Source organism: Oncorhynchus mykiss, chromosome 1 (genome assembly GCF_057628025.1).
Source record: "Oncorhynchus mykiss isolate SJ-2025 chromosome 1, ASM5762802v1, whole genome shotgun sequence".
Taxonomy (NCBI): Eukaryota; Metazoa; Chordata; class Actinopteri; order Salmoniformes; family Salmonidae; genus Oncorhynchus; species Oncorhynchus mykiss.
Genome location: NC_143022.1, coordinates 34,675,001 through 34,692,538, shown reverse-complemented (window position 1 = coordinate 34,692,538; position 17,538 = coordinate 34,675,001). Strand labels below are relative to the sequence as shown.

Here is a 17,538-nt window from a genome sequence, read left to right as displayed (position 1 = left end):
ATATAGTATCTATAGTAATACAGAAATCTGTATGATATGCTGGAATCAGTATTTCATTAATTTATGGACATCATGATTGAAATGCTATCTGGAGTTCTACAGCATGTCTAAGATTTCGTGAAAGCAGGTTTCATACGTCTCGTCTTCGGTCGTCGTTGGCTTGTTGGTACTGCCAGTAGGTGAGTGCTCTCTGGGACTTGGCGCTACACTCTAGGAACGTACTGCTGTTTTCCACTCCATACACTGTCTTATCCAGCACCGTGGGCTGCCCATTCAGGTTATCTACAGACACACACACAACAAATAATAGTGTGAACACTACATGAACTCAGCACCATTATAATGTGAATAGAGGAATACTGCATGATGAGGTTTGTTTGTAAATACATACCTTGATGCTGCAGATCTGAACACTGGGTTAAAGGGTCTCCGTTCCTGATGTCCTGTCTCCTTGTCCTCCTGCAAAAACACATGTCAACAGTGAGTTGGTGAATGTGCATGTGTGTGGTTCTGGATGTGCTGTGCTGGTGGTTGTGAGCCAGGCTGATAAACTAACACCAGTGAGCTTCATACCACTGTAGACCACAGGCGTAGCTATAATTACAGGGTAGCTGAGACTGAGGAATTCAGACCTAATTAATCAATCACTCACTCTAACTGCTACACAGCCTGAATCACACAGTCACACTCAGTCAAAGATACAGAGGGGTTGGATTCCAAACACACACACACACACACACACACACGTATTGTAAATAATGACGGAACAAACAACGGAATATCCAGAGTGAAAAACAAAACAGATGTTTATTAATTGAGAAATAACTAGTCTCTTTTCTCACATATAATCTCTTCCCTACAGGGCAGTTTTCTCAGAGAGTATGAGAGTCTAAAAGATGTAGAAATATGAGACCTTCAGGCTAAATCTCAAATCAATAACCCAGTGGAGACTTTATGAGTGGGTGGAAGGCTACAGTACACACACACACACACACACACACACACACACACACACACACACACACACACACACACACACACACACACACACACACACACACACACACACACACACCTCCTATACACAGCTAGAACTGTTAACACTTTATTTCACCCTGCGTTCACCCAGACATTCTGCCTGCAGGTACGACTGACACTGGTTCTCATTGCCAGTAAACACAGTTCAGGTTATTCTTCTGTGTCTCAGTGAGAAATGTGACCTGCCTACCTTCAGGGCTTTCTGGCTCCAACACAAGGCCTGCTCTATTCATCATCAGACCCACCTCTACAGAAACACAGCTAGCTGACATACTGTATATCCTTAATCTGTGGATATGAATAATCGTTCCGATCTGATTTTCTCTTCTTCATAGTGTACCCACTATGTGCAGACATTGAATGACAATAACAGTGCTTGAAAGTTAACTGTGCAATGAGTGTGTGTGTGTGTGTGTGTGAGCATACCTCTTGGCCATGGGAAAGTATCGTGAGCACTCAGTCCCGTCCCAGGCACAGTAAGGGTCTCTAGCCAGACAGCACTCAGCACAGGCCTTCCCGTACACCTCACAGCGATGCAAAGGCATCTGGGATACACCCATCTCTGAGCCGAGGTACAACTGTTGCTGTGGAAACAGAGAGAAAATATTCAAAATACCTGATGAAATTGATGCATTATTCATGTATTACGCATAATGGTTCAGACATTTTCTCAGAGCCACGTAGTGTTTTTACAGTAACAGAAAGGCCACATCATATTATTATTGGTGTTCGGCAACTTCTATAGCACACCAGTACAGTTTCTTCCTTCCTACGTATGAGAAACCAGATCCTAACAATGGACTTCTGTCTTAGTCAGCATCATGTTAACATCTTATAATGAGTGTCTCTTTTCTCCCTATAAAGCCCTCAGTCTAGGTGTGTCACCCATGACCTCGACAGGACACATCAAGTCTATATTAGAAATACAATGCAATTCTATGAATAGCATAGCTTTCATTCAGTTAAATTCTTCTTCTATGGTAGTGTCCCTCTCCTCTGCAGCTCACTGTGTGAGTTGGCGTGTTGAACACTAGTTGGCGTGGATGAAAGCTGACTACCAGTGAGAAACACTACTCCTTCATTACATATGAATGTATCTAACTCTGTATGTCAGAAAGATGATGTATCCCTATTTAGAGGCTGGATCCTGATCCTGTCGTTTAAGAAGCAATAACATTTGATTTGTAGCTTCACTAAGGCCATGGTTCTGTAACGTAGGACAACCTTGTCTGTTTTCCCGTATAAATGTTTATTGTGACATCCATTCCTTGTCTGTCCTGCTCATGTCATGAAGGATATGATCAGCGTTAGTTACCTGCTTTGTAGAGAGTTTCATCACTGTAATAGCAGCTTGTTCCTGGGAGAAAATACATGAACAATTGTACAAACACATAAGCCAATTGTGATACGTTTTGGGTTATCATCGTACCTTAGCTGTATGCGTAATAAGTATGTACTAATGTGGTGTACATGTCCTTTTATCTGTATACTATATCAGTGGGTGTAAGCTACCCTGAACACAGTCATCTCCTCCAGTAGAATCTCCTCCAGGTCATGCCAGGACCCTCTGGGGATGGACACCACCTTCAGCACTGTCCCCATATCTACAACACACACAACATACACACATTACATTACTCAGTGTGTGTTTGTGTGTGAGTGTGCACAATTGTGTGTATGTGTGTGTGTGTACCTGTGCCTATGAACATGACGTCGTACTGTCCGTCCTCAGCCTCCACTCTGTCCACCACTATCTGTGTGAACTGGTAGTCTGTGTCCGTCTTGACTATGATTGGTCGGTTGTTGATGGGGTAGACGGGGTTAAACATCGCCGGGTGACCTCTGGCAAATGTTATGACATCATCGGGCAAGTCCTTTGTCGAATCAAATCCACCGAACGTCTTGCTGGGGCACTGTGGATTCAAATACACAGATTACAATGTGAATCCTTACTCTCATGTCCCATTTCATCCACTAGTTTACAATACTGTATATGGTAACACTTCTAAAAGTGCTGTAAATGCTTTATGTATAGCCCCTTCTAGTAAAGTGTGCCCCTCCCCCACCCAAAGACCCCGTCATGCCCTTACCGTTCCGGGCCGTGGGTATGGTACCCGTCCCTGGAAGGGAACCCACTGGTAGTTAGGGCCGTCTCTGTGGGCATAGGGACCTAGAAACACCCTTCTGATGTCTGCCATGCTGTACAGACACACTGCTGAACCCTTGAAGATGTTACTGAGGTAGAGAGAGAGAGAGAGAGAGAGAGAGAGAGAGAGAGAGAGAGAGAGAGAGAGAGAGAGAGAGGTAGAGAGAGAGGTAGAGAGAGAGGTAGAGAGAGAGGTAGAGAGAGAGGTAGAGAGAGGTAGAGAGAGAGGTAGAGAGAGAGGTAGAGAGAGGTAGAGAGAGAGAGAGAGAGAGAGAGAGAGAGAGAGAGAGAAAGAGAGAGAAAGAGAGAGAAAGAGAGAAAGAGAGAGAGGAGAAAGAGAGAGGAGAGAGAGGAGAAAGAGAGAGAGAGGTAGAGAGAGAGAGAGAGAAAGAGAGAGAAAGAGAGAGAAAGAGAGAAAGAGAGAGAAGAGAAAGAGAGAGGAGAGAGAGGAGAAAGAGAGAGAGAGGTAGAGAGAGAGAGAGAGAGAGAGAGAGAGAGAGAGAGAGAGAGAGAGAGAGAGAGGTAGAGAGAGGAGAAAGAGAGAGAGAGGTAGAGAGAGAGAGAGAGAGAGAGAGAGAGAGAGAGAGAGAGGATAGATTCACACGTCTCCAGCAAAAAATCTTCAACAGGATCCATACACCTCCAATGGGAGTTTAAACAGGTGACTGGCAGGTGTACGTACCTGGATGTAGTGAACACTGCATAGATAATGGGATTTTTGGGATCCTTAGAGCTCATCAGAAACACATCCTCTGAGAACAAAACAACCTTGAAGTGTTAGCCTCGAGAACAAATCACAATACAGTAGCAGAAATATACTGTAGATGATTTTGTTTCCCCATAACATCTCCAAACACACTACAGGCCCTCTTCATACCCACACAGGCACATACACCTGACATAGAATACAACACATGCACAGTGGTAGTTAAACACTCACGTAGTTCGTCAAAGTGAGTGTCTATGCCGTTGAGTCCAGGTACAGAACAGACCAGTCTGGCCTTCAGGAATGTGGTCCACTTGTTCACTAGACTCCTGTGGCCTCCAAAGTCATTCTGATAGAGGGAAACACACCAGAGTCCAGAATGAACCTCTCAAACATTTACTACATCCCGCCTACAAAAAAACACTACAATGATGCATTTTAGAACTATGATTGACACCCGAACAGACAACAGAATCTTACAGATTCTTATATTACTTCATCAAAACAGTCTGCGTTTGTGTGTTTGTCTTTCTGCACACGTCGACACAATGCAGGCTCCCGGTGTGAGAAAACAAACACATCCACACCCAGATCCACAGTGATTTATTACGCTCTATTAACACTGACACGCTGTATAATGAATGGATTGTGTTGAGTGGAGAAGTTGTGCACGCTACTCGGTGGCTGAGGAGACACTAGTCTGTGCCAATACTAGCCATTATCCGAACAGTACCACCATTGTTACGTAGTCTCTCTGTCGTGTCTCTGGCTCCAGTGTCATGTATTAGCCACCTCTCCCTCTCAGGTTTCCCTCAGTAAGAGGAGAGCCACACCAAACACAACACACCTCGCAGCTAAATATAACCGGAGAGGAGAGAGATACCTGGTTATGAAAGCATCCGTTGAGGAAAACACGCCGTCACTCATTTCCTCTGTTAGAGATAGAGGAAGCTGTTTTAGTCTGAGGTGTCTGAGTGTGTTTGTGTGTGTACCTTGCAGAGCTGTCCGATGCGTGCTTGAGTAGCCTTCCCTGCGTGTTCCCCATCCATAGCGTTCTCTCTGAAGAACAGGTAGATCTTGTCATCCTCTTGGTTGTCACTCTCTGGGATCAGATGGACACTCACAAACCTGGGGTCTACACAAAAAAATAAAATAATTAACAAATAATGAAATAGGGAATCCATTACTTCTTCCCCAGTAAAAACCTTTACATACATTGTCTGCTACCACACCCTCTCTGCAGTCATGTCAATAACACAGAGGATTTAACACTCGCTCTCCACTCTCTTCTCTGTTATCTTGCTCTGAGAACAACTTTCTGTCTCAGCTTCTGTCTGTTTGTCTTTTTAGTTTCTGTCTTTGAGACACTTTCTGTCTCAAATTAAGATTGTTTTAATCCGGCTCGTCTGCATGCCAACAGACTTTTAGCTAGTTGAGCTAAAGCCTAGGCATCCGCTTGGGGAGCTAACACAAGTCTTCAAGAATCAAGTAAGGTTACTCATCATGCAAGCATAGTTCAATGAACTGAGAGCATCATCACTGAGAATGTTCTTTATCGCCATATCACCGTTCAGCCAGCGAGAGTCGTGTTGCTCTGTTCTGATTGGGTGATGCTGTCCCAGCGTACGGAAAATGGCAAAGTCTCTCCCCATGAAGTCAGCTGACGTCCCAGAATACAGTTCGCCATCTGAAGGACAGAGGTGGAGGACATTATCAGGTGTGTGTATGAGTGTGTCTCATGACCTTTCATGTACAGGTGTCAAGTGTCTGTATTAGTCTAGTAGGTGCATGTAGCCTTAACAATACAGGTGGAATGTGTTGTCACAAGGAACACCTTCATCTACCAAACAACGAACAGAACAAGGAAGAGACTCAGAGGACCAGGTAGCTGGCTGCATGAAAGGAGGGAGGGGAGAGAGAGAGAGAAGGAGGGAGACAGTGGTGAGGAGAATGAGGAGAGAGAGAGGAGGAGGGAGAGGGGTGAGAGGAGAAAGGCGAGAGGGAAAAGGATGGGTGAGAGGAGAAAGAGGAGAGAGCGACAGAGGGGTCATGGGCTGGAAAATGACCATCTTTTGGTTGGGGTGATGTGATGTCATATAGTGGTTCTGGTGATGAACATGTTGAAGAAATGAAGCTGACACACACAGGTTTGCACACACACATCTACCTCTCTTACAGGCTTGGAAATTAGAGTGTGTCCACTGTAGAGCACTACAAATGATGAACACTTTATTGCATGGCTGCCCAACCCTCTTCCTGCAGATCTACTGTCCTGTAGGTTTTCAGTCCAACCCTAATTTAGCATATCTAATTCAGCTAGTTAAGGTCTTGTTGAGCAGCTAATTAGTAGAATCAGGTGTGTTAAATTAGGGTTGGACTGAAAACCCACAGGACAGTAGATCTCCAGGAAGAGGGTTGGGCAGCCCTGCTATACTGCATATACCCAGCCCTGTCATTTATCCACTTCCTCTTAACTGTAAATATGCATAATGAATGAGTGGCGATGAGAGAAGAGGTTTAACTTCCTCTTTATGTGTGTGAAAAGTTCTGGGGTAAATTAGTGCCTTGATAAAGAAAGTTGAGTGTGTGAGTTTGTTTTGGGTCACTCACCAATGAGTATGGATGCTGTGAGCAGCTTGGGGTCATAAGGGCTCTTCCCTCGACCGTTCTCTATCTGGGGCTCCAGCCTGAACACACTGTCCTGTTTACATAAGAAATAGGTCAAAATAAAGAGCATTTAGAACTCAGATTTTACCGCATGTCCGATTGACATCAATGCATGATGTTGGCGTCTTGGAAAAAAACTTTGCATCTCTATTTTTGCAGATTTTGATATTTTACATTCTCATAGAGCCGGGCTCTCCAACTCTGTTCCTGGGGAGCTACCATCCTATAGGTTTTCACTCCAACCCTAATCTAGTACAACTGGTTCTAATAATTAGCTGGTTGATAAGCTGAACCAGGTTAGTTACAACTGGGGTGGGAGCGAAAACCTACAGGAAGTTAACACCCCAGGAACAGGGTTGTACACCACTTTCATAGAGTCACTTTAACATGTGGGCCCAGCAGGGCAGTAAAGAGCGGGGACGACTATTCTCAGAGACATTCTCCCTCTCTAATTCTCTGCAGTCTAATGAATAGGAAAAGCCTGACTCACTGACATTACGAAGAGGAGGTATAGAACACACGCAAACACACAGCTTTTCATTTGTAAAGTAATGAATTGACGATGTTTTGGACGATGGAATTTTCCACCTCATTTACTGAACGAATAAAAACATTTTTTTTCAGGCCATCAGTGAATCATTACAATTCAGAGAATAACGCCACGGTTTATAGTTTTAAATCGAAAGCCAAAACCATAATCACACATTATAGTGTAGAGTTTTTGTTAATACTGTAATCTGGCTGCAGCTCATATAAGGCTTGAATCAGATAGCAAAAACCATGACATTCCCTCTTCCATGGCTTATGTTGTCATATTGGTCAGTAAATAGCAGAACACTAGAGATAGATTACTAGAGTAAGCAGACTGATGGGTGGGCAGAAAGATGAATACATGTGTGAATAGTTACAATGCAGGTGGGTATACCTCTAGTTTCTTCCCCACCTCCAGGTAGGCACAGACAGGGTGGAAGGCTCCAGTTCCACATACATACAGATGGGTCTGGTTAAATGGCTGTAACACCTTGATGAAATTAGAGCATTCACTCTGGAGATAGAAAAAGAGAGAGACTTTGTATATATTTTTTAACCTTCATTTAACTAGGCAAATCAGTTAGGAGAAAATTCTTATTTACAATGACGGCCTACACCGGCCAGACGCTGGGCCAATTGTGCGCCGCCCTATGGGACTCCCAATCACGGCCGGATGTGATTCAGCCTGCGTTCAAACAAGGGACTTTAGTGACGCCTCTTGCACTGATATGCAGTGCCTTAGACCGCTGCACCACTGCATATCATGGGTACGCAGGAGATAAACAGACTATTAAAACAACTAACGTACACAGAGAATAAAGCTTTCTGAAGCTGTTGGGGCAGCGGTTGGGGAAGTCCTGCCCATTTGGATCAAAACCCAGTTCTGCCCATTTGGGTCGAAACCCAGTCCTGCCCATTTGGGTCAAAACCCAGTCCTGCCCATTTGGGTCAAAACCCAGTCCTGCCCATTTGGGTCAAAACCCAGTCCTGCCCATTTGGATCAAAATCCAGTCCTGCCCATTTGGATCAAAACCCAGTCCTGCCCATTTGGATCAAAACCCAGTCCTGCCCATTTGGGTCAAAACCCAGTTTGTCCATCAGAAGTAAGCACTCCTATCCAACCCACTCTGGACTTAACACAACATCACATACAGTAGAGCTATGCGGGAAAACAAATGTTTAGGTTGAGGGAGTAAAGGGCATCTGAAATCAGAATAAAATAATAATCATCTATTAATAATATTCCAAGAATATGCAGGGAACTACTTCAACTACATGTGAATAACAATGTTGGGGAAAGGAACAGCCCTGATTGGTTATACTGTACCAATGCTGTTGTGTTGTTTCTGCTGTTTCAGAGATAATCCAGACTGTTGTGCTGTTTCTGCTGTTTCAGAGATAATCCAGACTGTTGTGCTGTTTCTGCTGTTTCAGAGATAATCCAGACTGTTGTGCTGTGTAATAACTCAACAACTCGCTGTTCAGATTGAGGCCAGTAATCTGTAATTCTCAGTATTTCTCTCTTTATTTAATGATCTCTACATCTCTCTCCTATATTTCTCTCTCCATCTCCCCCTCCCCATATACACTGAATGACCTCTCTCCTATCCTGACTCCTGATCAGAAAGGCTCAAGGATTTTATGATGGACATCAACAGTGAGACTTTTTAATGCAGAAAAATCCCTGCAACTTGCCTGCAACGCACCAGCAACCTTCCCACAACAATAACATGTTATGAGCATTACATACTGTAACCACATCTGAGTTTACTGTTTAGTGTAATGAGTGTAGTGTAGTGTGTCTGTCTCCATGCTGTAAAGCCTGTTTCCCGTGATCTGTCAGCTCGTGCCTGAGCAGGCAACAGGCCTGACCTCACATGAAAATTAATGTCATCACACTTATGGGAAAAAGAGAAAACAGAACCACAAATAATGCATGACTAAATTGATCTGACTTTATCAACAGGAAGCAGCTCTGTTGATTGGGTATGCCTTTGTTGTCCTCCAAAGAGCTGTCTGACATTTCAGGGTGGTTTAGCTGGTTGTGCAGATGTGCAGATGTAATTAATTGTTCCCTGGCTCTGTGTATCACCCTCCTTTCTTCATAGATGTAGAGTAAATTAGAAATGTCTGCTTCTATTATTTTCTCTCTCTCATCTCTCTTTCACGGTCTTCCCTGCGGCATGTTCACAAGTGTCTTTGTTCAGGTTCATCAAAGGGTATCTGTAGTCCTGCTACCTCTCTCTCTCTCTCTCTCCTCCCCTCTGCCCTCTTTTTCTTCCTCTCCTCCCTGTTTCCTCTGCCCTTCACACACAAAGACCATCCTTCAGGGCTCCCCGCTCATCCCTTCCAGAATGTTTACAGAAAACACACACACAAAAGACCTGATGGCCCTTCATATCAACCCCATAGAAACTCAGCATAGCTTGACCTTGTGCCTGTGAACTCAGTGGCGGAGCTATGATTTTATATTGCAGTCAACACATGGCCCCAGGCTGTGTCTGAGAGGGAAGTCAGAAGGGGAGAGATGGAACTGTCTCTCTGAGTCTTTACACAATGTACTGCTTGCATTCAGACAGGTATACAGGACAAATATACACGACTGAGCTAGTCATGCAAGAAGGACATATGTAGCATAGAGGTGCTGCTGGTATCGACATCACTCTTCTTAGACTGAGGAAAACACACACCTAAAGGATCTTGGTATAGCAGTGGGAATTTCTAATGCCATATGACTGTGTAGACAGAAACCATGCTCTATTTCACAAATACCCGTCTCTACACAGCCATAGCTGATGTTGCAGTAGGACACTGCTCCTGTGTTGAAAGTAGTGACTGTAAGCCCATTGGCTGTCCACTGTTAGCCCCGTATCCCAGTGGTTAGGTCAACTGTTCTATTGTTAGACCAGGGGAGAACGACTGTCCCCTCGCATTGTGAATTTCAAGTTGAAGGCCGACTGCAGTACTGCAGGCATTGTTTCCAGAAAACAGGATACCCCATTATAGTGAATGGGAAAATGACAATCTTTGTGGTCAATATTGGTGGCTATATACACAGTATATAAAATAAAAATAAAATCAATCATGGTACCAACAATTGTTTCTATTTCACCAGATGTATGTCCTTGAACTGATTACTTTAAAATCACACACAGACAAAGGATAATTTAGTTGCTATTGGTAGGCTGCAGTACCCAGCCTTCAACTTAAGATACACTGAGCTAGCCTGCAACGTCACTTCCTAGAGTAGCTCAAACTGCGCATGCAACATTTCCAAAAACATGTAGCAAGATGGTGACATGTTGATATGGCACTTCCTGATCATCAAATGTGCGACTGAGCATTCTCATTGGAAACAATGGGGTGACTTCATCAATGGATTTTTTTTACAGTCTAGTTGGACTCTAGTTGATTAAGTTCATGTAATGTCTCTATCGTGGCAAGGGGATTGTGATCAGATTCCGAGCTTCCTGTCCATGTGTCAACACACAGATGACATAAACCCACTGTAGTGTAAAAAGTAGTACTTCGGGAGGGAGAGATGGTGTAAGATGAGGTAGCTACTCACCATTAGGTCCTTTCCTGCCCATTTACACTCGTCTCTTCTGGAGGTGGAGGCAGGCCACGGGATCTACACAGACACAGAGAGATAAGGATACTTCAATACACATAGATATAATAACCTTAATCAGCCACTAGCAATCCTAACTTCAACCAGTCCCTAACCCTAAACCCTCGACCAAGCAGCTGTTCAGCTAACAGGCCTTAAATTAGCTGAGGTGGTTCTGCCAGCAACGTTACTACAAAATGCACTTTTGTAGGAGGATGTGTATGTGTCTTCTTGCGGGCCTGTGTATGTTCACATGTGTATATGTGTGTGGTGGGTGTAGTGGAGTCACAATGTGATTTGTTCTCCACTTTGTTTTTGATTACGCATTATTCATCCAGGTGTGCGTGGAGTGGCTAACATGCCAGTGTGAGATCCTGCACGACAGCTCAGATCTGAATGAATCATCAGCCACTTCTCTGTAGAAACCATGGACAATGATAGAGGCCTCTAGGTGCCAAAAGGCTGTATTAACATAGGCAGCGCCATTGAGTGCTTCCACCATTTTAATGTAGTCACCTTGGTGGGACTTCCAACTTTATTGGCTTATCCCTCCTGGTGACCCTGTTAGAGTCATGTTCAACCGGGTCATCAGGAGGGATCAGCCAATAGTAAAGAAGAAAATGGAATTCTTAAAAATGGAAATTGCCTCAATAGCACTGCCTATGCTGTCACAGATGTTATAATGGCACAGATTCAAAGATGAGTCCTCTATCTATCTCTATGGTAGAAACAGAGTCCCTGGCTGAAACTGGCTAAGACTGACAGGGGTGAGATAGCTACAGACGTAAGATCTTAATTTGATCACCCTGTTGCAGGATCATTTTCCTGAAATGCAGGAAATGTTAAACGTGTAGGCTATTTGAGGTTCAAAAAGGTTTCCGAAGTTTGTAATTTCCACCAAAAAATTTCAGACATGAGTTTCCCTTACGAAAAGTGTATCCACCCCTAAAAACTTGTTCATTAACTATAATCCACATAATAACTCACATTTCCTTTAGCTGCAGGATTATTTTCCTTCTGTAGCAAACTGGCTCGAATGAAGATCCTACATCTGTATAGTCAGACAGACTACAAGCAGACAGACTATGGTGTATATATGCAAGTGTATTGATTATTATGCGTTATAAGTGTATTGTAACTGTTACCTGTGCCATATCTCTGCTGATGTTGACTAGGTTGAAGGAGAAGATGTGGTCCTTGGCTCCCACCACCAGACGACCCTTCTCCTCGTCCAATAGGAACGTGTGGTAGGCAGAGCTATTCACCTGGCCCTCAAATGTCACCAAGTTATTAGACTCCAACATCTCTGGAGAGGAGAACAGAGAGAGAGAGAGAGAGAGAGAGAGAGAGAGAGAGAGAGAGAGAGAGTTTGAGGGATATATGTCTGAAATTGTCCAGGTCATTGGAATGTAAAAAAAAAAGAGCGAGAGAGCATTAACAATTGGTAACCATATTACTTCCTATAGTTTGAAAAAGGGAATTAGTGATGTCTTAGCATAGAGCGTCTAATAGAACAGCATCTTATAGAACACGTGTTGACCTGTCCCCTCAGTATATCATAATGTCAGAGGGGAAACATCCCATCCCCACATGAAGACACATCCTACACCCTTTGAAGAAACCTTTTTGGTTCCTGTAAAAAAAAAAATGTTCCATGGGGTTCTACCTGCAACACAAAAGGTATCTAATTGGAACCAAAAAGGGTTATCCTATGGGGACAGCTGAATAACCCTTTTGGAACCATTTTTCCTAATAGCGTATCAGCAGGGACACGATCTCAACTCCAAAAGCCTAGGGAGGTACCAGAAAGAGATTTAATTAAAAAAATGTTAGTGTGATCTCTCTTGCCCAATCACACATTCTACCTCACACCCTCTTCCCCACACTAGTTTGTGTCCAGCAAATATGTATTCTATGAATCAGATGCAATGACCAAATGGTGGCAATGACCAAATGGTCTGGCTGGGGGAACTGACCTTGACTGGCCAGCCAAGCAGAACTGGACCACAGAACAAACTCACAGCGGAAAACTGAGACAATTCTCCATATAGAATGACCAGCCTGTCTCAGAGTAGACACTGGCGAAATCACTGCAAACCACAACAACCATGAGGTCATTTAAATTTGTGTATTAAAATGTGCACAAGATCTGTAACAACCACCATTGAACATTCCCCAAAAGTTCTCATTCGGTTTCCAGCTAATCTAATAACACAATGTACATGTACCCGTAATGTTTTCCCAGCAAACCATCATTGGTTCAGTGAACGTTCCCAGAACATTCGTTAGGTCGCTGCAAATTTTCTCATAACACAAGAACTGTCCATTTGTGGTGATGATTATAGAATGTTTGTATAAAACAATCGCCGGAGGTTGCAAGACCTTTCCTACAAAATAAAACATTTAGGGAAGCTCAGCGTTACACCGTGAATGAAATTTAAAAGCAATGTTCCCGCTTCAGCAGAGAATGCATTCACGGTAAACGCTACATATGTCGGCTCGATCGGATATTACCTTTATATTTATATTGCGGAATCTGTAAAGCTGAATCATTACAGATTGCATAGAGTCCTTAATCTATTATTTAAGATTCACAGAATATTTCATTAGGTTGTGGGAACAGTCTGGTGAGAACAATGTGGGGACATCACAAAAGATATGCTCCCAAAACACAAAACTGTCCAGTTGTACAGATGAGTCTAGAATGTTTTTTTTAGGGTGCAAAAAATATTCACCTGATGTTACAAAAACATTCCACACAAAAACATTCCACACAAAAACATTCCACACAAAAATGTCCACACAATAATATTTCTCTCTGATATGTATCTTGTCATTGTCAAGTACTGTCATGTTGTGTCTTGTCTCTGTCCTTTCCCTTCACCCTGTCTCCCTCTGCTGGTCGTTGTTAGGTTACCTTTTCTCCCCCTCTTTCCCCCAGCTGTGCCTTGTCTCCTCCTAACCACCTCATCACCCCTTTTCCCACCTGTTCCCTTTTTCCCTCTGATTAGGTCCCTATATCTCTCTCTGTTTCTGCTCCTGTCCTTGTCGGATTCTTGTTTGTTGTGTTTCATGCCTGAACCAGACTGTCGTCATGTTTGCTGTAACCTTGTCTTGTCCTGTCGGAATCTGCCGGTCCGTCTGAGCCTACTTATGTTTGGTAATTAAAGAAACTCTGTTTAAGTTAATTCGCTTTTGGGTCCTCATTCACGCACCGTAACAGAAGAATCCGACCAAGAATGGACCCAGCGACTTCGGATCCTCTCCACTCAGCCGTCGGGATCCAGGGAGCGATGCTAGGCAGACACGATCAGGAATTGTCTGCTGCTCGACATGCCGTTGAGACCCTGGCCACCCAAGTCTCCAACCTCACAGAACAGGTTCACCATCTCCGCCTCGATCCACCGGCCACTTCCAGGGCTTTCGAATCTCCGGAGCCCAGAATCAATAACCCGCCGTGTTACTCTGGGGAGCCCACTGAATGCCGCTCGTTCCTCACCCAGTGTGATATTGTGTTTTCTCTCCAGCCCTACACTTTCTCCAGGAGCACTGCTCGTGTCGCCTACGTCATATCTCTCCTTATTGGACGGGCTCGTGAGTGGGGCACGGCAATCTGGGAGGCAAGGGCTGAGTGTACTAACCAGTATCAGGACTTTAAGGAGGAGATGATACGGGTTTTTGATCGATCTGTTTTTGGGGAGGAGGCTTCCAGGGCCCTGTCTTCCCTATGTCAAGGTAATCGATCCATAACAGACTACTCTATTGAGTTTCGCACTCTTGCTGCCTCCAGTGGCTGGAACGAGCCGGCTTTGCTCGCTCGTTTTCTGGAGGGTCTCCGCGCAGAGGTAAAGGATGAGATTCTCTCCCGGGAGGTTCCTTCCAGCGTGGATTCCTTGATTGAACTCGCTATTCGCATTGAGCGACGGGTTGATCTTCGTCACCGAGCTCGTGGAAAGGAGCTCGCGTTCTCCGTTGCCCCCCTCTCCGCATCACTACCATCTTCCTCTGCCGGCTCGGGTGCTGAGCCCATGCAGCTGGGAGGTATCCGCATCTCGACTAAGGAGAGGGAACGGAGAATCACCAACCGCCTCTGTCTCTATTGCGGTTCCGCTGGTCATTTTGTCACTTCATGTCCAGTAAAAGGCCAGAGCTCATCAGTAAGCGGAGGGCTACTGGTGAGCGCTACTACTCCTGTCTCTCCTTCAAGATCCTGCACTTGTCGGTCCATCTACGCTGGACCGGTTCGTCAGCTTCCTGCAGTGCCTTAATAGACTCTGGGGCGGAGGGCTGTTTTATGGACGAGACCTGGGCTCGGGAACATGACATTCCTCTCAGACAGTTAAAGGAGCCCACGGCCTTGTTCGCCCTGGATGGTAGTCCTCTCCCCAGGATTCAGCGTGAGACGCTACCTTTAACCCTCACTGTTTCTGGTAATCATAGTGAAACCATTTCTTTTTTAATTTTTCGTTCACCTTTTACACCTGTTGTTTTGGGCCATCCCTGGCTAGTTTGTCATAATCCTTCCATTAATTGGTCTAGTAATTCTATCCTCTCCTGGAACGTCTCTTGTCATGTGAAATGTTTAATGTCTGCTATCCCTCCTGTTTCCTCTGTCTCTTCTTCACAGGAGGAGCCTGGTGATTTGACAGGGGTGCCGGAGGAATATCACGATCTGCGCACGGTGTTCAGTCGGTCCAGGGCCACCTCTCTTCCTCCACACCGGTCGTATGATTGTAGTATTGATCTCCTTCCGGGAACCACCCCCCCCCGGGGTAGACTATACTCTCTGTCGGCTCCCGAACGTAAGGCTCTCGAAGATTATTTGTCTGTAGCTCTTGACGCCGGTACCATAGTCCCCTCCTCCTCTCCCGCCGGAGCGGGGTTTTTTTTTGTCAAGAAGAAGGACGGGTCTCTGCGCCCCTGCATAGATTATCGAGGGCTGAATGACATAACAGTGAAGAATCGTTATCCGCTTCCTCTTATGTCTTCAGCCTTCGAGATCCTGCAGGGAGCCAGGTTTTTCACTAAGTTGGACCTTCGTAACGCTTACCATCTCGTGCGCATCAGGGAGGGGGACGAGTGGAAGACGGCGTTTAACACTCCGTTAGGGCACTTTGAATACCGGGTTCTTCCTTTCGGCCTCGCTAACGCTCCAGCTGTCTTTCAGGCATTAGTCAATGATGTCCTGAGAGACATGCTGAACATCTTTGTTTTCGTTTACCTTGACGATATCCTGATTTTTTCACCGTCACTCCAGATTCATGTTCAGCACGTTCGACGTGTCCTCCAGCGCCTTTTAGAGAATTGTCTTTTTGTGAAGGCTGAGAAGTGCACTTTTCATGCCTCCTCCGTCACATTTCTCGGTTCTGTTATTTCCGCTGAAGGCATTAAGATGGATTCCGCTAAGGTCCAAGCTGTCATTGATTGGCCCGTCCCTAAGTCACGCGTCGAGCTGCAGCGCTTTCTCGGCTTCGCGAACTTCTATCGTCGTTTCATCCGTAATTTCGGTCAGGTGGCAGCTCCTCTCACAGCCCTTACTTCTGTCAAGACGTGCTTTAAGTGGTCCGTTTCCGCCCAGGGAGCTTTTGATCTCCTCAATAATCGTTTTACATCCGCTCCTATCCTTGTTACACCTGACGTCTCTAGACAGTTCGTTGTCGAGGTTGACGCGTCAGAGGTGGGCGTGGGAGCCATTCTTTCTCAGCGCTCCCTCTCTGACGACAAGGTCCACCCATGCGCGTATTTTTCTCATCGCCTGTCGCCGTCGGAACGTAACTATGATGTGGGTAACCGCGAACTGCTCGCCATCCGGTTAGCCCTAGGCGAATGGCGACAGTGGTTGGAGGGGGCGACCGTTCCTTTTGTCGTTTGGACTGACCATAGGAACCTTGAGTACATCCGTTCTGCCAAACGACTTAATGCGCGTCAGGCGCGTTGGGCGCTGTTTTTCGCTCGTTTCGAGTTCGTGATTTCTTATCGTCCGGGCTCTAAGAACACCAAGCCTGATGCTTTGTCTCGTCTCTTCAGTTCTTCAGTAGCCTCCACTGACCCCGAGGGGATTCTCCCTGAGGGGCGTGTTGTCGGGTTGACTGTCTGGGGAATTGAGAGGCAGGTAAAGCAAGCGCTCACTCACACTCCGTCGCCGCGCGCTTGTCCTAGGAACCTTCTTTTCGTTCCCGTTCCTACTCGTCTGGCCGTTCTTCAGTGGGCTCACTCTGCCAAGTTAGCCGGCCACCCTGGCGTTCGGGGTACGCTTGCTTCCATTCGCCAGCGTTTTTGGTGGCCCACCCGGGAGGATGACACGCGTCGTTTCGTGGCTGCTTGTTCGGTCTGCGCGCAGACTAAGTCCGGTAACTCTCCTCCTGCCGGCCGTCTCAGGCCGCTTCCTATTCCCTCTCGACCGTGGTCTCACATCGCCTTAGATTTTGTCACCGGACTGCCTTCGTCAGCGGGGAAGACTGTTATTCTTACGGTTGTCGATAGGTTCTCTAAGGCGGCTCATTTCATTCCCCTTGCTAAGCTTCCTTCTGCTAAAGAGACGGCACAAATCATCATCGAGAATGTTTTCAGAATTCATGGCCTTCCGTCAGACGTCGTTTCGGACAGAGGTCCGCAATTCACGTCTCAATTTTGGAGGGAGTTTTGCCGTTTGATTGGGGCTTCCGTCAGTCTCTCTTCCGGCTTTCACCCCCAGTCTAACGGTCAAGCAGAACGGGCCAATCAGACTATTGGTCGCATCTTACGCAGTCTTTCTTTTCGCAACCCTGCGTCTTGGTCAGAACAGCTCCCCTGGGCAGAATACGCCCACAACTCGCTTCCTTCGTCTGCGACCGGGCTATC

The 17,538-nt window shown here is 45.6% G+C and overlaps 1 protein-coding gene across 1 annotated transcript in view; it reads right to left on the bottom strand.

Annotated features, from left to right (window-relative positions):
- The window catches only part of LOC110521527 (semaphorin-3ab), a 36,451-nt gene that overhangs the window by 4,289 nt on the left and 14,624 nt on the right, over nucleotides 1-17,538 (bottom strand). Inside the window, exons 3-17 of the mRNA XM_021599130.3 lie at nucleotides 11,844-12,004; nucleotides 10,657-10,719; nucleotides 7,483-7,602; nucleotides 6,501-6,591; nucleotides 5,458-5,577; nucleotides 4,883-5,025; nucleotides 4,125-4,239; nucleotides 3,867-3,936; nucleotides 3,129-3,273; nucleotides 2,732-2,951; nucleotides 2,551-2,642; nucleotides 2,354-2,395; nucleotides 1,465-1,622; nucleotides 392-459; nucleotides 137-282 (exon numbers count right to left, since the gene is read on the bottom strand). Coding sequence (XP_021454805.3) covers nucleotides 137-282; nucleotides 392-459; nucleotides 1,465-1,622; nucleotides 2,354-2,395; nucleotides 2,551-2,642; nucleotides 2,732-2,951; nucleotides 3,129-3,273; nucleotides 3,867-3,936; nucleotides 4,125-4,239; nucleotides 4,883-5,025; nucleotides 5,458-5,577; nucleotides 6,501-6,591; nucleotides 7,483-7,602; nucleotides 10,657-10,719; nucleotides 11,844-12,004 — 1,754 coding nt within the window. The remainder of the gene's footprint in view (nucleotides 1-136; nucleotides 283-391; nucleotides 460-1,464; nucleotides 1,623-2,353; nucleotides 2,396-2,550; nucleotides 2,643-2,731; nucleotides 2,952-3,128; nucleotides 3,274-3,866; nucleotides 3,937-4,124; nucleotides 4,240-4,882; nucleotides 5,026-5,457; nucleotides 5,578-6,500; nucleotides 6,592-7,482; nucleotides 7,603-10,656; nucleotides 10,720-11,843; nucleotides 12,005-17,538) is intronic.